Here is a 24,371-nt window from a genome sequence, read left to right as displayed (position 1 = left end):
GCATAGTCGCGTCATCTCGCGTCTCGCGAGATGACGCGTATATGCGTGACTGTGCGCAGCGCTGCCACCTCCGGACCGCACATCTGCGTTAGGCGGTCCGGAGGTGGTTAAAGGGGGTTATCCAATTAATGTAAAAAATGAAAATCATAGATAACATAGTAAGTGACAACCTCTTTCTAACAAAGCTAGAATCAGCCCTGCACCTCCCATGGATTCAGAGATCTCCCCATTCATTGCTCCAATTGCTCTGCTAGATTAATTCCCAGCTGACAGCTCAGGGGGTGTGTCCTTTCTCAGGGGGTGTGTCCTTTCTACTGCATCTGGTGGCAGCTGAAGGATGGAACTGAGCATGTGCTTCCACCTCAGTGAGCAGGACAGAGAAATTAGAAAATGAACAAACAGCAGGTGGCGCTATACAGATAGATTTCATTCAATTTATCAGTAGCAGTAATAGATTTTTAATTACATGCAATTATAAAAGTATTCAGATCCAGGTGCTGGTTTGAAAAACTATAGAATATTTTTCATAGGACAACCTCTTTAAAGGGCCTCTACCACCAGCGATGCGCTAATGTCAGCACTACATAACAGTATGTTTCTAACGTTAGTCCCTGCAGCCGTTTTTGTAAAAAAAAGCACTTTTATTATATGCTAATGAGCCTCTAGGTGCTATGTGGGCGTAGAATCAGCACCTAGAGGCTCCGTCTACTCACCCTTTATCCCGCGCAGGTCCCCTGTTCTGCCCGCCCAGCTCCTCTTGATTGATGGCACGGTCCACAGCATCGTTGATGAAATCCCGCGCCTGCGCCGTTCACTTCTGTCTTCGGCGCAGGTGCAGTGAGTGAATGATGCGCTCCTGGTGCCGGATTCCTCACTGCGCCTCACAGTGAGGAAGCCGGCATCAGGAGAGCGGCCTTCACCCACTGCGCCTGCGCCGAAGACACAAGTTAACGACGCAGGCGCGGGATTTCGTCAACGATGCGGTGGACCGTGCCATCAATCAAGAGGAGCTGGGCGGGCAGAACAGGGGACCTGCGCGGGATAAAGGGTGAGTAGACGGAGCCTCTAGGTGCTGATTCTACGCCCACATAGCACCGAGAGGCTCATTAGCATATAATAAAAGTGCTTTTTTGATAAAAACGGCTGCAGGGACAAATGTTAGAAACAGACTGTTATGTAGTGCTGGGCGCATCGCTATATCATTCAGCTACATAATAGTATTTCTGGTGGTAGAAAGCCCTTTAAAGGAATTCTCCACCTGTGGCACTAAGGTATATAGACAAGTGTGCTTTAAAGTGGTGGTGTATTGGTAATTTCAGGTTAAACCCGATCCACAATATAGGGGATAACTATTAGGTTGGTGGGGGTCCTACCACTGGGACCAATCATGAGAACGAGGACCTCCCTGAAATGAACAGAGCAGTAGGTACGGGCATGAGCGCTGTACTTGGCTATCTCCAGTAGTCCTATAGAGAGTAATAGAACAGCGGTGCGCATGTTCAACTTGCCACTATAGTAGTACAGGGGCCCCAGTTGTCATGATCAGTGGGGGTCCCAGCATTAGGGCCCCCCACCGAGCTAATAGATATGCCCCATCTTGTGGATAGAAGATAACCTGAAATGACTGGAACAACCCTTCAAGCGCTTTCAAGCCTTCTTTCCCCCTTCCCATCCGATAGAACAGGGATCAGCAACCTTCGACACTCCAACTGCTGCGAAACTACAACTCCCAGCATGCTAATTTACTTGCCTGTTCTTGTAACTCCCACAGAAGTAAAAGGAGAATTCTGGGAGTTGTAGTTTCTTAACAGCTGCAGTGCCGGAGGTTGCTGATTCCTGTGATAGAGAAATCCTAGGTGTGCCTCCGTGTAAAATCACAGGCGTGTTGGATCCAGTAGGCCCCCATTTACTTCTAGCAGTACTAATATTTCTCCATGTTTCTCAGCCAAGGAGCCCCAAAACGAAATAAATGGCATGAAGGTTCCTCCAAGGCCATCATCATGCTGCACATTAACATTAGGACACTGCACATACCGCCTGAAGACATGGTATTTATACCCTAGGCATAGGACGTGTACCAGAGATTTTTCAAACTGGTGTAATGGAAAACTGGCTTAGTTGCCCATAGCAACCAATCAGCTTCCATCTTTCATTTTTCAGAGCTCTTTTGGAAGAAGAAAGCTGGAATCTGATTGGTTGCTATGGGCAACTGAGCCAGTTCTACTTTACACCAGTTTTTAATAAATCTCTCCCTTTAGTACTTGTGATGGCTAACCTCCGGCACTCCAGCTGTGGTGAAACTACGACTCCCAGCAAGTTCCATGCATTTCTATGGCATTCTGAGAACAGCCAAGCAAGTGTACATCTTGGGAGTTGTAGTTTTACCACAGCTGGAGTGCCGGAGGTTAGCCATCAAAGGCTCAGCTGTGATACAGGCCTAATTCTAGATTTAGACTTTTTTTTCTGTCATATGTTTTATTTTTATTTTTTATGATCCACAAATGACATAAACTGATTGAAAAATGAATAACAAATAGGCACAGATTGCATCCGTTCTTCAGTCTAATCCCCATTGGCGTGAATGAGACAAAACAACAATCCTGACAGAACTCATTCCCTTTCTATATTTTTCCTTTGGGGAAGTTTTTCTTCTTTCCTCTGCTGGAATCCATTTCTAATTTCAGCAAGAATTATACAGAAGAGACAGAAGTATGTAAATGAGGCAAACGGCGTGGGAAATGACGAAGGTGCCACCACCTGCCGCTTGTCTGGATGGGAATAAGACTCCAAAACTGTAGAAATACTCCACCAGTATAAACGTCATGGTCCAAAACGATGAAACCCGTGAAAATTATGAAACCTGTTCAAGCTCGAAGGCCTTTTTCAGAAACATTCACACTGGGGATTCTAGCTTCACGAAAATTTCCATCTCTGGACGTCTCAATCTCAATCACAATCACATAGAAGTCTTTACATAGACCACGTATCGGTGGTCTACGGAGAAGCTCCACCTTCGGAAAGCTACTAGAATCTCTATATTCTAGGTCTATAGGGTCCATGCCTCCAATGAAGTGTGGCTGTGCACTGTATGGCGGCATATGGAATGGTTACATATCTGTATTATGGACCCATAGGCTCTCCATTGGTTTTAGGGAAGAATACTTCCATACGATGGCATGTGTATGCCAACTGTATTAATGGGTTGCACATAAAGGTACAGTATGGTCTTACCACAAGTCTTTAGAATGCAACTCTATATGTTATATGGCAGTGTGCATACAGCCTTAAATTGGTTATATCCTGAAACATGTTCTACATTTTTCAAACCAGCACTTGGATCTGTATACTTTTGTAATTGCATGTAATTAAAAATTTCAATGTATTAAATATAAAAAATGTATCGGTATATCGGCACCTGCTATTGGTTCTTTTCCTTATTTATTTTTTGTCCGTCTCACTGAGCTGGTCGAGCGCGCTCAGTTTAAAGCTTCAACTGCCACCATCCATATGTTCTGTTAGAAGCTGTGGTATTTACAGAGAGAGAGAGAGAGAGCAGAAAGGACATGCCCCCAGTGCTGCCAGGCTGAAGGATAATCTAGCAGAGCAAACAGGAGCAATGAAAGTGGAGATCTCTGGATCCATGAGAGGTACAGGGATGGTTCTAGCTTCGTTAGAAAGGTCATGGGAGAACCCCTTTAATGTGTTCTAAAAATGTGAAAATATTGAAAGGGCTTTTCCAGGACTTTGATGACTTCTTCTCAGAATAGGTCATCCATATCAGATTGGTGGGGGGGTCTGACACCCCCACACCCTCAAGATCAGCTGTTTTGGGCAACTGCTGGTGCTGGAAATGATATAGTGGACGGAAGTCTCCGCTCACTGTGTAGTTTCTGGCACCAGTGTACTGCAGCCCAGCTCCTCTTCACTTGAATGCTGTAGTACCTGGCATGGCCACAGAACCTTTTGCTTCCAGCTCTGTCCATTTTCTCACACCGCAACTGCCCAAAACAGCTGATTGTAGGGGTGTCGGACCCACACCTGATCTGATATTGATGACTTAACCAGAGGACAGATGACCATCAATATCTAATTACTGGAAACCCCTTTAGATACACCATGGACCAGTGGTGGCGAACCTATGGCACAGGTGCCAGAGGCGGCGCTCAGAGCCCTATCTGTGGGCACCCGCACCCTGGAAAAAGTCTATGGTGTACCAATATGCCTATAATTTTTGTTGCTATTCATCAGCGCAGGGCGCACTATGAACAGCACAGGCAGCGCACTGAATGCAGGCAGGCTATTATAGCTAAATTATCAAGAACATGGAAGATATACTATATTGGTATTCAGGTTAAATTGCGGTTTTGGCACTTTGCGATAAATAAGTGGGTTTTGGGTTGCAGTTCGGGCACATGGTCTCTAAAAGGTCCACCATCGCTGCCATAGACCATAACCCCCTTGCTATAGCCCATAGACCATAACCTCCTTGCTGCAATTCTAGGGTGAAGAACAAGGAAATTCTTTACACACCTCACTTCAGTTTAGTCTACATCAAACTGCAGCTTAAGGATCCACTTCTCTGGTGGGGATCATCCATAACACAGAATATCAGCTCATACACATTAAATAAGGTTTGGCCCTACCTGCTTCAGTGGACTGGCCAACCATCCAATGTGTAACGGGTGTCACGACTTTTTGAGGGCAAGAAGGATCAAGAATGTTGCCTTTGAACATGCCTAATCCTTTATCATTACAGAAGATAAGTGTGCATATTTATGGTGGGAGGAGGTTAGGAGGAACAGCTGTCGGCCTTAGGTGTATGGCCACCTTCAGGCCATTTACAGATGGCTGTGATATGTCCCACATTTGAACATTTGTAAATGACACAAACTCTGATCATCATAGAACCTAGTAAAGACTGGTTCAGCAGAATCCAGGAGGTCCAGGTGTTGTGACCAAAATATGTAGCTGAAATGGACCTGTCTTCAGTCACCAAGTATATCCAGCTATATAGTTATTTACAGAAAACCGGAAACGTCTCCGCTGATCACATTCAGCTCCTTCTGTAGTTCATTGACCTTCCTGCACTTCTACTCTTTTGAAGGAGGCAGTTAACAAGGGTTCCTAGCCCCTCAAAAGTCACGAACACGAAACAGTTTATGAAGCTGGTATATCTCCTATGGATTATGAGTGTATTGGAATCTCCTCGGGGCAAAGTTATCAAAATGTGTCAGCTGCTTGTAGTGCTGGACGCGGAGGCAGATTTATAATTAAACAAGGGAAAAAAAGGCTTGAACATAAAGGCGTTGGATCTGCACCAGTTTCTTTTTTTCCATTCACTGCAGCGTTTGTTCACAGACTGGGATGTCTTGATAAAGCGCCCCCAAGGACTTGCTCTGATTTTAGCTTTCTTCTCTGATGTATTCACTTTTTACGATAGGCCACATGTGCAGCAAATGGCCAACGATCCACGAATCCAAAGCCGAGCACCACCAGCTTGATGGCTTTCAACGGTTATTCTTGACCTGTAGTCAAGAGTGACACTTCCTCCTATCTAGATGAATGGATCCTGACATGTGCCTACAGCTGCTGTCCTGAATCCTAGCAGAAGGCCATCCCTTTGCTATTTCACTCAAAGAACCAGAAAGATGCACATCTGGTGTACAAAAGCTACTCGGTCTTAGGGGCTGATTTCTGCGTCCCAGAATAGATGCATGAATATAGGAAGAAATAACTTCCAGCACTTGTAATGTGTAGAGAGTTGCTGTGCAGATATAAAGTGACTAAATATAAAAATACACAAAGCAAAAAACAAAGGCAGAATTATGATATCATAATATATGATGTATAATAAACTCCATTGTTTAATTATACGGACTACATGTACCCTCCATAGACGAGCAGCGTGCTAACCTTTTTTTTTTTTCCTTTTTCCACAGTTGCATAATATACAAATTTGCATACACAGTGCTGCCCATAATTATTCATACCCCTGGCAAATTTTGACTTAAAGTTACTTTTATTCAACCAGCAAGTCATTTTTTGACGGGAAATTACATATAGGTGTCTCCCAAAAGATAATAAGACGATGTACAAGAGGCATTATTGTGGAATAAAAACATTTCTCAGCTTTTGTTTACATTTGAGCAAAAAATACAAGATGTTCCGCACTGTGGAAAATCTCAGAGGACGTGGTCAGAAGTCAAAAGGGACACCTGTGCTGGCCAGGAGGATAGTTAGAGAGGTGAAAAAGAATCCAAGGATCACCACCAAGGCCATCCTGGTGAATCTGGGCTCTGCTGGTGGCAATGTCTCAAGGCAGACAATCCAAGGGACACTGCACAATGCAGACCAAGGAGGACGCCATTTCTCTAGATAAGGCACAAAAAAGCTCGCTTGGCCTTTGCAAAAGCTCATCTGGACAAAGAAGAAGACTTCTGGTCTTCTGTGTTATGGTCAGATGAAACAAAAATGTAATTGTTTGGTCACAATGATGTTTCCTTCATTTGGCATAAAAAAGGAGAAGCCTTCAACCCAGAGAACACCATCCCCACTGTCAAACATGGTGGTGGGAACCTAATGCTTTGGGGGTGTTTTTCAGCCAATGGACCAGGGAACCTAATCACAGTAAACGGCACCATGAAAAAAGGCTGTCTGCACACATATCCCTTGTTGCTGTCGTGGGTAAAAGGGGAGATTTATCAGAGTTGAAAAAAAGGATGTTCATTGGCTTTCGGGCAATTTGTGAACTGTTCTCGTGCTGCTGTGGTAAAAGTGTTTTAATGGCACCAGTATGAATAATCAACGTAGAAACTGCAGAGTACCACGTGCCATTAATGTAGGAGGTAAATGTCAGCTATGAAGATGCACCAGGGTGTACGGGCACGCTACAGTAGAGCAGCCCATCACCAAAATGAACCAGGGGGCTACCAGACATGTCTAAAACAACTGTTCAGTGAGCCCAACTGCCTACGGGGCTCCGAAGCAGATGGATGGTCAGTGCACCTCTGCTACTGAAGTTGCATTGGCAGAAATACAAAAATTTTCGCTGCAGTATTGGCATTGGACCTCCACTGATTGGCAATAGGTTGCCTTCACCGATAAGTCATGTTTTCTGCTTCATCGAACAGATAGACGTGGGCGTAGGCAGGTTAGAAACATCAGAGAACAAACATCCTGCAACCACTGCTGGAAGAACACAAGCTGGTGGTGGCAGCGTTATGGTCTGGGGAAGGTTTTCGTGGCATTCTCTGGGACCGCTCATCCATGTGGAAGGTGTTTTCAACCAATTTAGGGAATTAATCCATCCTTGAAGATCACATACATGTCTTCCCGGGGGCGGATGGGATCTTCCAGCAAGACAATGCGACATGTGACGCGGCTAATAACGTCCAAAATTGGTTGGACCAAGACTTCTAAGTACTACCCTGGCCCACTAATTCCCCAGACTTGAACGCATTTGAGCATCTGTGGGACCACGTCCATCATCATGTTTGCTCTATGGATCCTCCCCCACACACCCTCCAGCAGCTGTGGGATGCACTGCAGTCAGCATGGCTCCAGATACCTGTGACAACCTACCAGAACCACCTTACTGAGTCACTCCCAGCCCGTCTAGCTGCTGTCTGTGTTGCACACAGCAGTTACTCTGGATATTAGCTGGTGGTCATAATAATGTGACTCAACTGTGTAGATATAGATTTGGAACATACATTTCGCGAAACACCAAGGAAATAGCAATACACTATAGCAGTAGTACCACGTTCATAGTAATGTGTACTATACCAACCTAGTGCCTAACATTCCAGCCTTATAGTGACACTTACCTGCTCCTGGATCCCAAGCTACTTCTTCCTCTACAGCCAGGATGTTACAAGAGAGCAGCCTATCAGCAGCTGTTTCCTGTAACTTCCTCTTCCTGTCCTCATCTCTCTTATCAGCAGAAATATGTCACAAGAATATTTTTTACTTATTCATCAGTGCATGGCAGCACAGGATATTTGCTGATTATATGTCCCTCCTGCAGCCATGAATGAGAATTGATCAACCTGCCTCATGGATGATGCGATGATGGCATTATTATCCTCATAAGAATCAGAATGGTAAACCACCTTCTACTAAAAACCATGGCAACAAAATAAATTTATCACAGAATTTAATTAACGTACAATCAAACTGAACGGACTTGGAAATGTTTATAAAATAAAACCACAACTTGGATCGACACTGCACTGATTGTATCCTCATCCAATTATGGCAACACATATTGCGCACAGGTTCTTGCACACAGTGTGCTATGTATCAGGATTTTGGAAAGGTCCTTATCTTCCTGTGATTTAGAACCAGCCAATACATTCCCTGCTGTGTTCTGTATATGCAAGCAAAATAATGATACCAAATCAAAAGTGGCAAATAGACGAAAACATTTTTTTGATACATAGTGTGCACAGCTTGTATTAAACTAGGAGACTGCATTCTGTATGAACCTTCAACTTACATTAGTGGGACAATTTATGACATTGGCATTGATCCCATACATGCTAACCCTGGCTTAGATGCTACACAGAATATGAGTGAATGGCATTGCATTTATTCTTTCCTTCATAGTACGTACTGTACTGTATGTAGTGATTACCATGATGTCATGTTTTTGGGTCAATGCTTAGGTCGGTAGCATAGACACTGAGGAGAATGACTGAACCAGAACCAGTTATTTCAAGAGAAAGAAACCATGTAGAGATCTGTTGACCACACGGACAACATCCTTTGAGATCACGATAAGTATAATCCAGACCTAGGCAATTCATGGTCTCCAACTTCTCAGCTTTTTGCTGGTCAATGAAGGCAAACAAATGTCTTTTGCAGATATCTAATCTATTAAATAGTAATTAACAAAGAAGATGGGGGAACCGCATGTTAAATACTGGCCATAGGTACGTTAGGAGAGAAAGACATCTTGCTGCTCCATTGGAATGACTGCAGCTGTTGACCAGGATCAATGCTTGGGTCAATATGTATACATGTTATACAAACATAATGGCAGGTATGTATACTGTACATATATATCTGGACCGGAAACAAGTATTTCAAGGAGAAAGAATCCATGTAGGGATCTGCTGATTATGTTAACAACATTGAGTTCACAGCAAGTTTGGCAACTCAACTACTACTCAGAAATAGGCAAAGAATGGAAAGGTCAAAGAATGGATAATGTGTGGTTTTTTTTAGACAATGAAAGCGAACTCATCTTTTGTAGCTATCCAATCTAGTAGTTGTTATTAACAGAGAAGAAGGGGAGGTAACCGGGTTAAAATCCATAGTCAGGTACGTTAAGAGAAACAAGACATTCTGGTCAGTAATGAACCAATTTTTAACATCTTTGGTGCTGTTCACCTAGGTTAGGGTTAGTTTCTCAGTTTTTGGGTCAATGCTTGTGATTTGTAAGTCAATATACGATACATACACAGAATACAAACACAGTAGAAGTTATGCAAAAAGGAGAAACTTTGGATCAGAGCAGGTCTTTCAAGCAAAAAGAGCCAGTTAATGGTCTATTGACCACAATGACAACATTTACTAAAACTAATGACCATGCCTAGGCTTCAAGCTTTTCATTTTTGGGTCAATAAAAGCAAATCAATCATTTAGATATAAAATTATAATAGAGAAGAGGGGGTAACCTCAGGTTAAATACAGACAAAGAAAACATGCTGGCCAATGTTGACACAAACTAGCAACATGGGTTGACGGCAGCTGTTGACCAGGTTGAGGAGACCTCTGGTCTTCAGCTTCTCAGTGCATATAGAAATACAAAAAATCCATATAAAAATACATTTTTCATAGATACACAGAAGAATAAAAGGTTATACACCGACCAGCACCAGGTATATCAGTATACAAAGAAACTATGCTGACTAGACTGATAACATCTTTGGGATGATGGCAGCTGTTGACCAGGCTTAGGCAACCTGTGGCTCTCCAGCTGTTGTTAAACTAAAAGTTCCAGCAAGCCTAGTTCAACAACAGCTGGAAAGCAACAGAGGTTACCTCATTTGTACACCAACATCTGGAGATCCAGAGACAGGAAAGAAGAGCAATATAATGGAAATTTGCAGCCTCCAATGGGAATCTTCAATTTTGGCATCAGATGTAAAGTGGTAGATTTCGAGGTTGAATAATGAAACAAAACTCTAAAAGGAAGAAAGTTTTAGACTTTGCTATAGAAAATACTCAATTTAAATTAGGGAATACTTACCATTGGCATCTTTGGCAAGAAGATTTTTGGCCTGAACCACAGTGACTTTTAAAGCGTAGATAGGTGCCTGGAAGAAAGCAACATCAAATGAAGAAATTTAAAGGGAAGATCGACCTTTGAAGATGAATGAAATGCACCGTGCACATCATATGCCTGCATGAGCCAAGTCTGAAAGCGGATAGGTACTTTGTAAATTTACTTTAAATTTACGGTAATGGATTCAAGATGAAGAGGATATGATAAGTATTCATCTAACCCAGGCTGAACATTTTCTGCAGGGGAACAAAATTAAGCAATCTATTCATGACATTAAACAAAGATGAGGATTGTTCAACTTTGAAGAGGTTGTCTGTTTTGGAAAATCTAATTTTAGTAGAAGGGTCTACTATTCATGAGATCCCTGGTGATCAGTTGAAGAAGAACCATGTAACAACTGTTCAACTGCTCTGTAGCACTACTACAGGAGAAATGGAGGATTACACAGTTCCTATTGAAATCAAGGGTCTGTTTACGTAATGCATGGACATGATGGGTCCTCCAGGGCAAAAGGCACTCTTGTAGCCTGATACTCTAGCTTATAGTATCTGAATAGAGACTCTCCTACATCAACTCAAAACTACCAAATGGTGTTTAATAGTGAGTCTTCTAAACCGGACACCCTTAAATATAGAAATGTTGCCCAAGGGGGGCTTTCAGCTCTACTGACATGTCTGTTTTAGTAGTGTATTCCACATCAACCAATAATTCTGTTACATCTTTTACATTATCTTCTGTTACTCCTATTAGGACACTACCAGCGCTGAATGGACAATGTCAAACTGTTCAGAGACACATGCCCAACTGGTAACACCCAGCTGCCAATTTATTAAAATATTTCTAGAAGAAATAAGAGAGGAACAGCACAAAGCACAGTTCTAAGGATAGATGCCCTAGAATTCTGAGTTTATGGGGAATACAGTTATATACTAAAATGGACATATCAGGAGGGCAAACAGGGCATACATAGTTTGAGCAGAAGGAGAGATGAAGAGATTTTTGCTTATAATGCTGTATACTACTTAAAAAAAATGGCATTCTGCAGAGATCAAAGAAGACATTAAAATGTTTTCTCCCTGCAAGGAAAACAAGTAGGAGTAACTTCAGTCAATGTGCCCTGAGTGCATTGCTATAGCTCCCTTTCGGATGTACTGGAGTATACCTTTACCATGAACTACTTGACATATGTAGGTGTTTACAGTCCTCAGCTTGTTTGCCGACATTTATAGATTTACCATCTCAATAAGGAAGGTATTTGAATGAAATGAAAACACTCGTTATGCAGTGAAGTGGCTTAATTACGCCCTGTACTTTGCTTTGGAGACCTGAAGACCTCAACGTTAAACTTGATGCCTTCATGATATCACTCCACCATTGTAGAACAACATACAATCCACTGTACAAAGACGTAACATTTATATTGACTTGAGAAGCAGAAAGCTTTTTGAGATGACCACTTGAAAGTGCAATGAAATATCATCTTTTAATGGGGTGGTCTTCTCAAAGAAGACAGCAAGTATACACCATATAGGATGGGACTGAAATAACAGGACATCTGGCCTGGCTAAAAAGTGGTCTTCTGGAGATGTTTCAATGTACTTCTTCTCTACTGACATACATGAACTAAAATACAAATCAAGGGCTGTTGCCCATGGCCATATAAAGATCTATGTTGTAAGGATACATAAGTTTAATATCTCTCCCCTAGAAGCATCGAATACATAGTTGTACAGAGACACCATACGCCATCACACAGAGTTCCTTGGGCTCCATGATACAGAACCACCATAACGGGTCTGTGCAAGAACAAAGCCATGTACATGGATCCTTATTTTTATATTTAAGGCTATGCTAAAAATGTATTCCCAGACCAGGATCCTCTGAAAGGTCACTGAGCTACATTAGAAGGTCATATCAGGGAAGTCTAAAAGGATATCCTGAATTGACAAGGCTGAGGGGCTGTCCAAAGAAATAAACTTATTCCTTATCCCCTAGAGCTGTCTGATCGGTGGCGATCTGACCACTGGGACACCATCAATCACAAAAACATGGGTTTCTGTGTCCCCTTGTATCATGGAGCATCCATCGAGCCCATGCGCTCCATAAAATCACCCAACAGGAGTGGTGAAGGTCCCAGATCAAATCCATGAGCATCTGGCCTAAAAGGAACTTGCCCCCACATTGGGTACAAGGGACAATGTTCTATCACAGCGGACCTAGTAGTTGCAAGTCAGGCAGCTCTTAAGTTCTTATGGGGTGTTATTAGGAATTATGTCGAACGTCTCCCCTAATTGAAAGAATCTTGTAATGTGAACGGTTCAGTAGAAGATAATATTGCACTGTACAGTCCCGGCACCTAACACAGCTGCAAGCTTTGTTATCACTTTACCTTCGACTCTTTGACACGCATCAGAATGGACTCATGGTCACTCTCACTTATTCCAAAAACCTGTGAAAATAAAATACGGTATATATTTCTTTACCAGGGACCATGGAGATAACAAGGTACTGCTATGATAAGAGGAGAAGGCCTGGAGATATATGTTTTGGTGTCTAATTATCTGCTGTAGCTAAGAGGAACCTGCCATTTGTTTCCTGTGAATTGGCAAGCTCTCTGAAGGCAGCGGCTCAGCAAATGCAGAATGACATTTTCATAGTCAATTGCCTTTGTCTCTGGTCTGTGTTGGATGCGTGCAATGTCTGTCGGCAAGCATTCTGCTTAAAGGGGCTGACGCTTAAAAATACATTTCTCTGGATGTCACATGAAAAACCTCTGCTGATGGTGCAGCTTCGAGAGGCAAAATTTATTGCATTTATATAACGGGAGATTCATTCAAAAATGGGCCTTCATTGTTAGGTTATAGTGATATCACAGCTAAATATGTTCACGTAGTTGTCACTTTTATTCCTAGGGTCCTCCATGTGGGCAATGTCCATGTGTTAGAAAGATTTCCCCGGTATATAAGTTAATCAGAGGGTGTCTGATACCTGGGATCAGCTGCAATCTGCAGAGTAGTTCAACAGCAAGTGATCAATCCTGGCACCTAACAAATCAAGGGCTGTTGCACATGGCAATATAAAGATCTATGTTGTAAGCGCTGCAGCGCCACCACTGGGGAAATGAGGCATTACACAGTTCATATTGAAATCAATGGGTTGGCTGTGCAATACAATGACATAAGGAGTCCTCAAGAGAGATGCCCTTGGCTAGCTTCTCTCTGGATTTTGCATGGTACATAGGTAAAACAGTAGAAATTCTGCTGAGCATCTGCAGCATTACCTTAAATTTGCAGTGCAAAAGTTTAACTGGGGTTTGGTTTCTACAAATTTAGGTGGCCTAAGGCAGCTCTCAGCTATAATGAGTACATCTTGGCATCTCTGTCTGCAATGACTGGAAGACTTCCCGGCATTGCTGGCATAAGACAGATATTGAAATGCAACTGAAAGCTACCTATGGTGGATGTCTTTATTAAAAGGAATATCTACATTTTTCCTTATGAAGGCCATTAATATCGGATCGGTCGGGTGCAACTTCCAGCACCCCTGTGGATCGGCAGACTGAAGTGATCTCGAGTACACTATGTCTACATCATGTCTAGTATTGCAGCTCAGTCCCATTTACGAAATGCCCTGTTTACACAGCGTGTTTTGAAGCCAAAATTTTTGTGCCGACTGGATATGTCATTTTTTGTAGCGGTGTCTGGATGGGGATGGATGCCATGAAAGCCGCGGTGGGTGTCTGTTATTGGCATTCAAACTGAAAATTACGTCAGAAACCTTTGCAAAATCCACCATATGAACGAGGCCTAAATGGGATGAAGCTGTACTAAACTGTAAAGCTGGGGACAGCAACTATAAAATGTTAAAATGTATGGAGCTGGATGCCAGCACCGAATTAGCTGATCGGTGGGACCCCTACCAATCTGATACTGATGGTCGATCTGTAGGGAGAGACCATCAATATCAAAGTCCCAGAAAATCCCTTTATTTTTTGAAAGGTTGTTGTAAACATTATGAAACTAATTAGGAAAGGGTATGTTTGGTCTAGTTAGATATATCCAAACTAGTGCAGTGGAAAAGTGGAGCAAAGTGCCCAAATCAACCAATCAGATTCCTTATTCCATTTTTAAAAGACTTCCGAGAAATGAGAACTGTGATCTGACTGGCTGAAATGTGAAAGCCCTTCAGTTTTTCCTTGCACTCATTTTGACAGATCGTCCCCCACTGTGTTTAGTTTGCAGATATCTATCCAAGCCTATGATCCTATTAGCATAAAGAATATAAAAAAAGTCTCAACATTGCTGCTAAAAATGTTGCCCACCAACAAATTACATAATTCACTTCCTTAAAGGGGTTCTCCTGTTTTTTAAAGAAATGTTTTTGATCTGACCAAAGTACCTCGAACAAATATTTCCCCCCATAAACCTGTTTTTCAAGTCAGTACTTTCCTTCCCCTGTTCTCAGCATCACTGCATCCTAGCGGGATGTTTACAAGCAGAACTTCCTGTTTTGATTAGCTTCATGTTGGATTTTCTAAACAATCCCAGCATTCTTTGCTCTGTAAAGTTTGGCAGGGCTTGCTACACCTAGCTACCATGGAGAGGGGAGGTGTAGGGGCATGACTACTGTGATGGGACGGTGTGGTGGGCAGAGCCAAGCCCTGAAAAGCAATGCAGAGCAAAGCATACTGGGATTCGTCAGAAAACCCAGCAGGAAACGAATGAAAGGAAGTTCTGTATGTAAACATCCTGCCAGGATGCAGTGATGCTGAGAACATGGAAAGGGACATTCTGAGATGAAAAACAGGTATCTGGGGCAAAAAATATGCAGATAGAAAATTCAGAGCAAGAACAGAAAAACATTACAGAGCAAAGCATGCTAGGATTGGTCAGAAAACCCAGCAAGATGAAAACAGGAAGTTCTGCATGTAAACATCCCTGACAGGATGCAATGATGCAAAGAAATGGGAAAGGAAAGGGCTGACATGAAAAAGAGGTATATATAATATGCAGATAAAAATTCATTATGAAAATAGAGAACCCTTTTAAAGCCACCTATGAACATATTAACAAACCAGTGTGAACATAAAGTAACTTCATTTATAATGCACCGTGATATTAAACTACCATCAATCTAACTGGCATCTCATGCAGTTAGTTGTCGCTTTAAATGCCACTAATGCCAGGTATAGATTTAGGGGTTGATATTAGACTGTTGCTTAACTGCATCGCCCTCTTCCAGAATCCATTAATGTATGACTTCATAAACAGCTATAACTGGAAGCACTTCATTTCCACCTTGAGATGATATATTGCCCTCAGTGCTGGCTACAGTTTAGTTCTGCACTATTACGGCAATGATCTGTGACAGCAGTTTAATTACGATATGTACATGAAGTCCGGGGCTGGGGGGTCTGAATTCCACATCCTGACTAACCACAGGTTCAGCCTCATACTCTACTCCGTCCCTATTGCTCATTATTTCAGAACAGGGCACATATATATTAGCAATGACTAATTTATAAGACAGGTCAGGAAACACGTTTATAGGGATGATAGTTAGCGTGGGTCACATACCATTTGAAGATAGTAAAAAAGTTCTTCTTCACTGGCAACATGTTCGGAGGATACAACACCAGCCATATAAACTAATGTATAGATAATTTCCTCGTACAGCATTTCCAGCTTTAAAATAACAAAAAAAAAAACTTTAGTAGAAAGGCTAAAATGTCTAGCAGTATAGCTTTCGAATAGCTCCTTACTAGTGTATATAGTATCCAAATTATAATACTATTGGTTCCAGATATTAAAGGGGTTCTTCAGGCTCCTGATATTAATGACCTATGTTCAGAATAGGTCATTAATATCCAATCGAGGAGCGTCCGACAAACCACACCCCCACCAATCATCTGTGCCCTGCAGCCTCCAGCACTGGATCTAACTAGCACTGTGAATAGAACAGGAAGCAGACAGCTCCGTTCAAAGAGTAGTGGCCATGGTGTGTTACTGCAGCTCATCTCCCATTGAAGTGAATAGGGCTGAGTTGCAGTAACCCATCACGGCCACTGCGCTTTGAACGGAGCTGTCTGCTTCCTGTTCTATTCACAGTGCAAGTTTCAGCACTGGAGGCTGCAGGGAACAGCTGATTGGTGGATGTGCTGGGTGTCTGACCCTCACAATTGGATATTAATGACCTATTCTGAAGATAGGTCATCAGGAGCCTGGAAAACCCCTTTAAGCAATGGAAAACTCCTGCTGCATAAATTGAGATGGTAAAAAAAATTCTCTTCCTTACAGGGATATTCTGATCAAAGACCAATACGCCATAAATGACTGGGGAACCTACCCATTTTTAATGATAGATGGGGGCTCAGTGGGTAGATCCCACAAATCATGTTTGTAACATAACAGCAAGTTTCTGGTAACTGCAATATCATATCACATAAATTCCCCTTCTATACAAGTGGCTTACTAGTCACCACTTGAACAAAATTACATTCATGTGTGTTACCTAGCATCAGGAGTCAATGTCCACTTTGAGGCTAGCAACTTAAAGGGAACCTGTCACCGGGATTGTGTGTATAGAGATAAGGAAATGGGTTGCTAGATGGCCGCTAGCACATCCGCAATATCCAGTCCCCATAGCTCTGTGTGCCTTTATTGTGTAAAAAACCCGATTTGATACATATGCAAATTAACCTGAGATGAGTCCTGTATGTGATATGAATCAGGGACAGGACACATCTCAGGTTAATTTGCATATGTATCAAATAGTTTTTTTTACACAATAAAAGCACACAGAGCTATGGGGACTGAGTATTGCGGATGTGCTAGTGGCCATCTAGCAACCTATATCCTCAGCTCTATACACAAAATCCCGGTGACAGGTTTTCTTTAAAGTCTATGTACACCTTCAGGCAATCTTTGTTTATGTTTGCATTTTACAAATTTTTGGCTAAACGTCATATTTTCAATTGGACTTTATTAAAAATATTTTAAAATAACCGAACTTAGCTATGTTATTCATGCAAAAAATAAATAAAATACTTATTTGCATAAATGATAACGTACCTCCCTTTTGGACATTATCAGCTTGTCTGTTGCTCTGTGTTCACCGGTGTTCTCATGAGGAGGTGGGATGCTGTTATTTAAAACACCCTACAAATAAAGAAAAAGTCACGAAAAAGTCTAGAATAAACTCGAACAAACTCATTTATCTCTGTGACCATCTGCTCATGTGAAATAACACCTATTACTCAGAATCTTACATAAGTTTCTATTGTGTATGAATAATGAGAAAAAAGCTTGGTCATACGGCATTGCAGGCTGGGATGTTTTAAGATCAGTTTGAACAAGACATTCTTAAAGGGGAATTATCAAAATAGTCAGTGGCCATTATACTAGGTCTAGCTGTCCAGCACTGGGTAGGAGACCACTGCTCTAATGTCACGGTCCCTTCTGTGACAGATGTCAGGAGATCAAGGAGACTGGCGAGCGTGGAGGAATCTAACAGCCTCTTTGATTACTCTTTATTCAGTGTTTGTTTGTGACCTCATCCCCTGTTTCAGGTGTATATAAGTACTCATTACTCTACCCTATTTAGTGTTGCCGCACCCTTCTGACTGCGCAGTAGATAGCGTTATTTGGGTTTGGCAGAGCTGGTGTTCCTGCTCTTCCATCACTACAGAAGTTAGGTGTCGCATTTGTGTTTTGTTTTCCCTTCCTTGCTTTTTGTTACTAGGCCTCAGGGAGACGCCTGTTCCTTCAACAGGGAAGGAACGGGTTGCCTCAGCCCTGACAATATTCTTAGGACTCTTTATGGTCTTCAGGGTCCCAGGTTCTAGGGTATTAGCATTTCTACCTTTAAGGGGTGCCCATAGGGTTAGAGTCAGGGCCAGTAGTAGGGTTACTATGAGGTGACCTTTTCCTTTCCCTAGTGTTGAGGCCTAGTGGCTTTACCTTTCGCTGCTGGTTGTTAGTTTGGTGTTTCCTCCTATACCTCATCCGTGATATCTAAGGATTCTTATCTATACTGCCATTACTACGTCATGTCTCTAATACAATTAACGACTATTGTATGGGAAGATTCCGACTCTTCCGATAGATGATCTTGAGGAATAGAAGGAATAGACTATAATATAATATTTAATTTCAATGCCCAATCCTTTCATCAAATAATTCAGTGGCCAATATATTAGGTCTATCTAGTTGGTTGGAGACCACTGCTCTAAGGGCTCATGCACACGGCTGTAAGTGTTTTGCCAGTCCGCAAATCAAGGATCCACAAAACACGGATCCCGACTGAGTGCATGCCACCATTTATTTTTTAACTTCTGTAGAAATGTCCTATCCTTGTCCTGCAAAACGGACAAGAATAGGACAGGTTCTTTTTTATTTTATTTTTTTGCAGGGCCGTCGATCAGAACTGGACAGCACACCGTTGTCATGGACGTTTCCGCGACAGGTGGCAGGAGATCAGTGAGACTGGCAACACGTGGTTTGATCGGACATGTTTTCCATTTGGATCAAATGACGTCTGTGTTGTTTCTGGTGCTTGCCACACCTTCTTTCCCCAGGTGTGGCTATTATGGTCATTTAACCTTCTCTATTTGTTGTTTCTCCCTGCTATGCTTTGTGGTTTATAGCTTCTGTTGGAGTTGTGGATAGCTGGTGTGTGGATCTTGGCTGAGTTCCTGGTGCTGCCATAGCCATTTGAAGTTAAGTGTTTTCTTTCCCTTTTGCATTTTGTTTGGGTTATTTTGTGTGTTGCATTTCCCTGTCATTTGTATTAAGGCCTGAGGGAGACCCCTGTTCGTCCTTCCTTTTGAAGGAACAGGTTGTCTCAGTCCTGACATTAGTACCAGTGTCCTATAGGGTGAGTTAGGACACTATGTATTCCAATGTATGAACTCACCTACCTCTGGGGTCTGTTCATACTGGTAGTCAGGACTTTGATTAGGGTTTTACTAGGAGATGTCCATCTCCTTTCCCTAGTTTCCAGGCCTTATTCCCTCACCCCTTTCCCTCCTATGTTCGGTGTGGTGTTTCCCTCCCACACCCAAACATAAGAACTGTGTTGTCCACATATTTTGCTTGTCTTGGCTATATTTTCATGACAAATCTCAAGGCTTGTTGGAAAGCCGGATCTTAACTCATAGAAAATAATTTCTAAAAGGTGGTCCTGGCGAGATGGTTCTCTTTCTTGTGGGAATACCTCTTTGCATATCAGTTTCCAATGGAGCATTTTCAATAAATCTCCATACCATGGAGTAATTCCAGTAAGGCTCCATACAGGACTGGTCTCTTTAAAGAGATTCAGCACCTTGCCTATACATGTATTTAATATGGAAAAAAGAGAAAGCTGCTGCAAGACATTTCTGGCGGCAGCTTTATTTCTTGGGAGAACAAAAGTATCGTGGGTAAAATATTAATTTTGCCCAATCGTTTTCTCCCCCGATACCAGCTGTTGGGGGAGAGTCAAGAGCTCACCACACAGCTCAAACTACCAGTGGAACTCGCTCGGCGGTTTCAGCTGACAATACGCTAACGTGTATGGGGGCCTTTAGTCTTTTTATACCTTCTGTGCCATGACCCCCTTTGTTTGAACTAAATCTCTATTTTATATAGCGACCCAATAATGTCAATGTCTCGACCATGCTGACCAAGATGGCAGTGCAGTATCCAACAAATTAATATTACAGTCTGGTTATAACCAGATGCTCTGCTTGCTGGCAGCAAGTTATAAAGTCGGCATGCATGTGCACAATAGGACTACAATTCCTGCCAGGTATAATTATTTTCCTGTATGTGCTGCTATATGTTATAGCACTTTTGTAGAGCATACGATTCTCCCGTCATAATAAATAGATTGGCGCTGAATGTATTCCTGATGTGTCTTACATGGCAGTAGATTGCAAACACCTGTCGGCGCCTTGTTCACCGGTTCTTCCCATCCTCATTACAGCGGTGGTACGGCTATTTCGAGAATAATAATGGCACAAACATCTGAACATACTGTACCTCGTTCCTCCAATACCGCTGCATGCTTTCTTGTTTCTGAAGTACACTTCTCATTCGATCGAAAAAATCTCCCGTCTCCTCACTGAGAAAGACATATATGAATTGCGGTTACAATGATAAGAGGAACGAACACCTAAAGGGAAACTTTTGCTCAAATTCTATGTTTGTTCTCCTACAGCTATGGACAGCTGATAATTATAGTTAAATTGTATTTCTTGAACTTGCCCTTGTTATGTAGGTCAAAAAGGAAAAAATTATAATGTTCTTCTTCGTCTCCAAACGTTTTGTTGTCACCTCATTTACACCATTTTTTTAATGTTCTCATCTTGATGCATGAGTAGAAATGTGTATCCAAGGAAAGATTAAATTATATCTGTAAGATTAAGATCATGATGTACCTGTACCTAGTCTATCTCCCTTATCTACTCAGGTCTTACCAGGTTCATAGGTTATTATGTACATAAAATGAGAGATGGGAACAAGGGTGTCTATATCATAGAGACAGGTGCCGTGGAGCCCCTGGAGAGAGGGGACCTATTCCAGTTTGAGTCCATTTTCATTGCTGGTGGGAATCTGCTTGAGGATTTGATGTCCAAGGATGTTGCGAGATTACGAAATGTCATGAAAATAATATGGGGGAACCAGAAATTCCTGCCCTGGTTGGTTAAGACTATGGTGATGTCAAGTAGCTACTAAAAGGGACCGATTTTATATCTTTGCTATGGGGATCCACCCGTAATCTATATTTCACCCCCAGCTTTAATGAAGCGATGGCTATCCTTGGCTGATCAGTAGGGGTCTGACACCCCACATCCCCGAAGATCAGCTGTTCAGGTGTACTTCCGTCACAACATGGCTCTGTCTACTGTGTAGTAGGTAGAGCTCATCATTGCTCCCTCCATTACACAGTTGAAGGTGCTGTGTAGTTCCAGTGCTGGAGCTACACCCAAACCACAGATGGGCGCTGATCAGCTAGTAATGGCCTGTCTTGAAGATAGGCCACCACTGAATCAAATCTGGACAACCCCTTTAAAGAGTAACTTCACTTAAAAAATGTTGATATGTCATAGTGACATCAAAAGTTTCCATTGGTGGGGGTCTCAGCGCTTGGACCCCAACCAATCCAAACCCTTGATATGTTCCTATGAGATTTTCCTAATGGAAGCCACTGCTATGGGAGGGACATAGTGATTTAATAAGGGAGGGAAGAAAGACTGCACAGGGATGCACAATGCTAGGTGACCCAAGAAGAAGGGATGATAAGGTATCTAGACCAGTGCTCCTCAAGCTATGAGGAGGGTCTACTTTGTGAGGCACATCCTAGTTCTTTATAAGTCATTGAGTACCTTCCAAGGTTGCGAATGTCCCTACTATCCCGACATGCAATACATCTCTCCGGGCAGAAGCATCTATCACAGATGCTGTGGAAACCAGAACAGGAAAATACAAGTGTTCTCGGGTTAACTGGTAGAAGATGAAGCGGAAAAGGCAAATGTTGTGCTATTTAGGGGCAATATAGCTGTAGTAGGCATTGCTGTACAGGCACTGTGGGACCCAAGAAATCTGAACATTTTTGCAATGCCTTGGTTCAGTTAGTAAGGCCCCAACAGAAAACATTTGAGAAGCCTACCCTGTATATACAATTTAAAGGGATTGTCTGAGATTTTGATATTGATGGCCTATCCTCAGGATAGGTAATTAATATCAGATCTATGGGGTCTGACGCCCCCAGCCTCATGCAAGTGACATCACTTTCATCGTTCATACGGCCTTGGTGCAGCTCAGTCCCAATGAAGCTGAGCTGCAATACCAAGCACAAATGCAATGGATGGCGCTGTGCTTGGTAAGCTGTAATCACTTTAAAGGGTCTCTGTCAGCAGACTTGTACCTATGAAACTGCTGACTTGTTGCATGTGCGCTTGGCAGCTAAAGGCATCTGTGTTGGTCCCATGTTCATATGTGCCCGCATTGCTGAGAAAAATTAAGTTTTAATATATGCAAATGAGCCTCTAGGAGCAATGGAGGCATTGCCGTTACACCTGGAGGCTTAGCTCTCTCTGCAACTGCCGCACTCTCTGCACTTTGAATGACAGGAGCAGGCAATGAAAACGTGATCATGCCTGCCTGAGTGTCACGGTAGGGAGTAGGAGAAACCCCTCCACCGTACAATGATGAATGGTGGGATATGACACTAGGCCTGGAAACCGGGATAAGGGAAGCAGGAAACCAACTAAGCATCCCTAAATCCTATCCCTGATCTCCTGACTGTATGAGCCGCCCTCGATGGTAGGAGGCTCATACTCCGGAACCTGGGCCCTTCTGACCCTAATGATCCCTGAAATAGGAGACAGGAATAAGAGACAACTGGTTCATCCACGACACGGATGAACCGGAGTCTCCCACAGGCTTAGCAACAAAGGAAGGGAAAGCAAAAAAGTGAGCAAAAAAAAGATTGGCAGGTAAGCACCCAGCGCAAACAACACACACTGGCACAACAACACTTGCCTGCCACAACAACTGGAGATGTGAACTGGAACCCATGCAAACGGACTGCAATCCGATCACCATCCCGGACTCAGTACGTACTGACACATATAGGAACCAGCACTCCAGCAACAGCTAACTGACTTGACTTTTGGTTCCCCCTCCGGGGAACCCTGGGACCTTGCATTCATGCTGGACAAACAACACCAAAAGACCAGACATGAAACAACAAGACGTACACCACACCCTGAACATAATCCCACACCAAACATCAACACAGATAAGGTATGTTCAACAAGGTGGCCCTCAAGCTGGACAGATGGAAAGGTCCAGGAAGACAGGATAACTCCAGCTCCACCAGAAGCTGAAGTCAACTCTGACCTCAGGTTCCAAACACCAGCACTATAAGAGCCAAGAGGCCACACCCATGCCTTTAGCTGCCAAGTGCATATGTAACAGGTCAGCCAGTGTCATAGGGACAGATCTGCTGACAGATGCTTTTTAAATCATCAGTCACAATAGGCCAAGTGGGACCCATTCCAAGTATTGCCATGGGGCCTTTTCATGACTTATGTCAGTGTCATATCACTGGGAAATATGGAATATTCAGAGGGTTCTTAATAAAGGACTTTAGATAGCTTAGTGCCAGTATAATTCTATAAACGGCACAGATGCATAATATATAATACAATGATGTGTTTTACCTTTATTAATGTATATAGGGTTAATGTTTCTAATCTTATTCCGGAAGAAATAGGTGATTTTTCACTTTGACTCAGTGGAGTTGATTATTCTATTGTCTCAGCAGGCAGAGGGTTTCTCTATGGCTCTTCCAATAAAATATTTGCCTGGAAATAATTATAAAGCTGCATGGAAAAACACTTTGGTTGTATAATCAATATCGTTTTCTACAGGAGATCCACTAGAACGTCACTGCGATGGGGGGGACCACTTAATGTTCGTGCTGTTAATTTGTTCTTGAACGCTAATCTTATTGAACATTTTTAAATATCAAAAGCAAAGAATTTAACAAGACTGACAGGTGGAAATAAAGAAACATTCATTTGATAGACACCTTTGTTTTATGTTTACCAATGCAGTTTGGGTCTTAAAGCAGCAGTCTGGACAGAGCTAAGACACTTGGGGGCAGATTTACTAATACTGTCTAAGACAGGCCTCATGCACATATCCGTAGTTTTGTTCCGCATCCGATTAGCATTTTTTGTGTATCAGATGCAGAATCATTAATTTCAATGGGCAAAAAAAACAAAAAACAAACGTCCTATTTTTGCTTGTTTTGCGGACAATAGGCATTTGTAATATACTGCGGGACCTGCGGAAGGGGAAAATGCAGGATGCACAGGGCCGTTATCCGTGTTTTGCGGATCCGCAAATTGCGGTCTGCAAAAATGGATAGGGTTGTGTGCATAAGGTCTTAGAGTGGAAACGTAGACTAGACACTCTAAAGATGTGCCAAATGTATCACAGGGGCTGCTGCTGGATGATAAATCTGGTACAACTTTAGGCCTCATGCACATGGCCGTTGCTCGGCTGTTCCGTGCATTGGGGACCGCAAT

The 24,371-nt window shown here is 42.6% G+C and overlaps 1 protein-coding gene across 1 annotated transcript in view; it reads right to left on the bottom strand.

Moving 5' to 3' along the window:
• The window catches only part of BAIAP3 (BAI1 associated protein 3), a 164,128-nt gene that overhangs the window by 100,551 nt on the left and 39,206 nt on the right, over positions 1-24,371 (bottom strand). The window contains exons 2-6 of the mRNA XM_044304069.1: positions 20,311-20,392; positions 17,362-17,448; positions 15,868-15,975; positions 12,681-12,740; positions 10,256-10,322 (exon numbers count right to left, since the gene is read on the bottom strand). Of these exons, the coding sequence (XP_044160004.1) occupies positions 10,256-10,322; positions 12,681-12,740; positions 15,868-15,975; positions 17,362-17,448; positions 20,311-20,392 (404 nt within the window). The remainder of the gene's footprint in view (positions 1-10,255; positions 10,323-12,680; positions 12,741-15,867; positions 15,976-17,361; positions 17,449-20,310; positions 20,393-24,371) is intronic.

Source organism: Bufo gargarizans, chromosome 8 (assembly GCF_014858855.1).
Source record: "Bufo gargarizans isolate SCDJY-AF-19 chromosome 8, ASM1485885v1, whole genome shotgun sequence".
NCBI lineage: Eukaryota > Metazoa > Chordata > Amphibia > Anura > Bufonidae > Bufo > Bufo gargarizans.
Note: the sequence above shows the minus strand (reverse complement) of the source record. Positions and strands in the feature narration are given on the sequence as shown.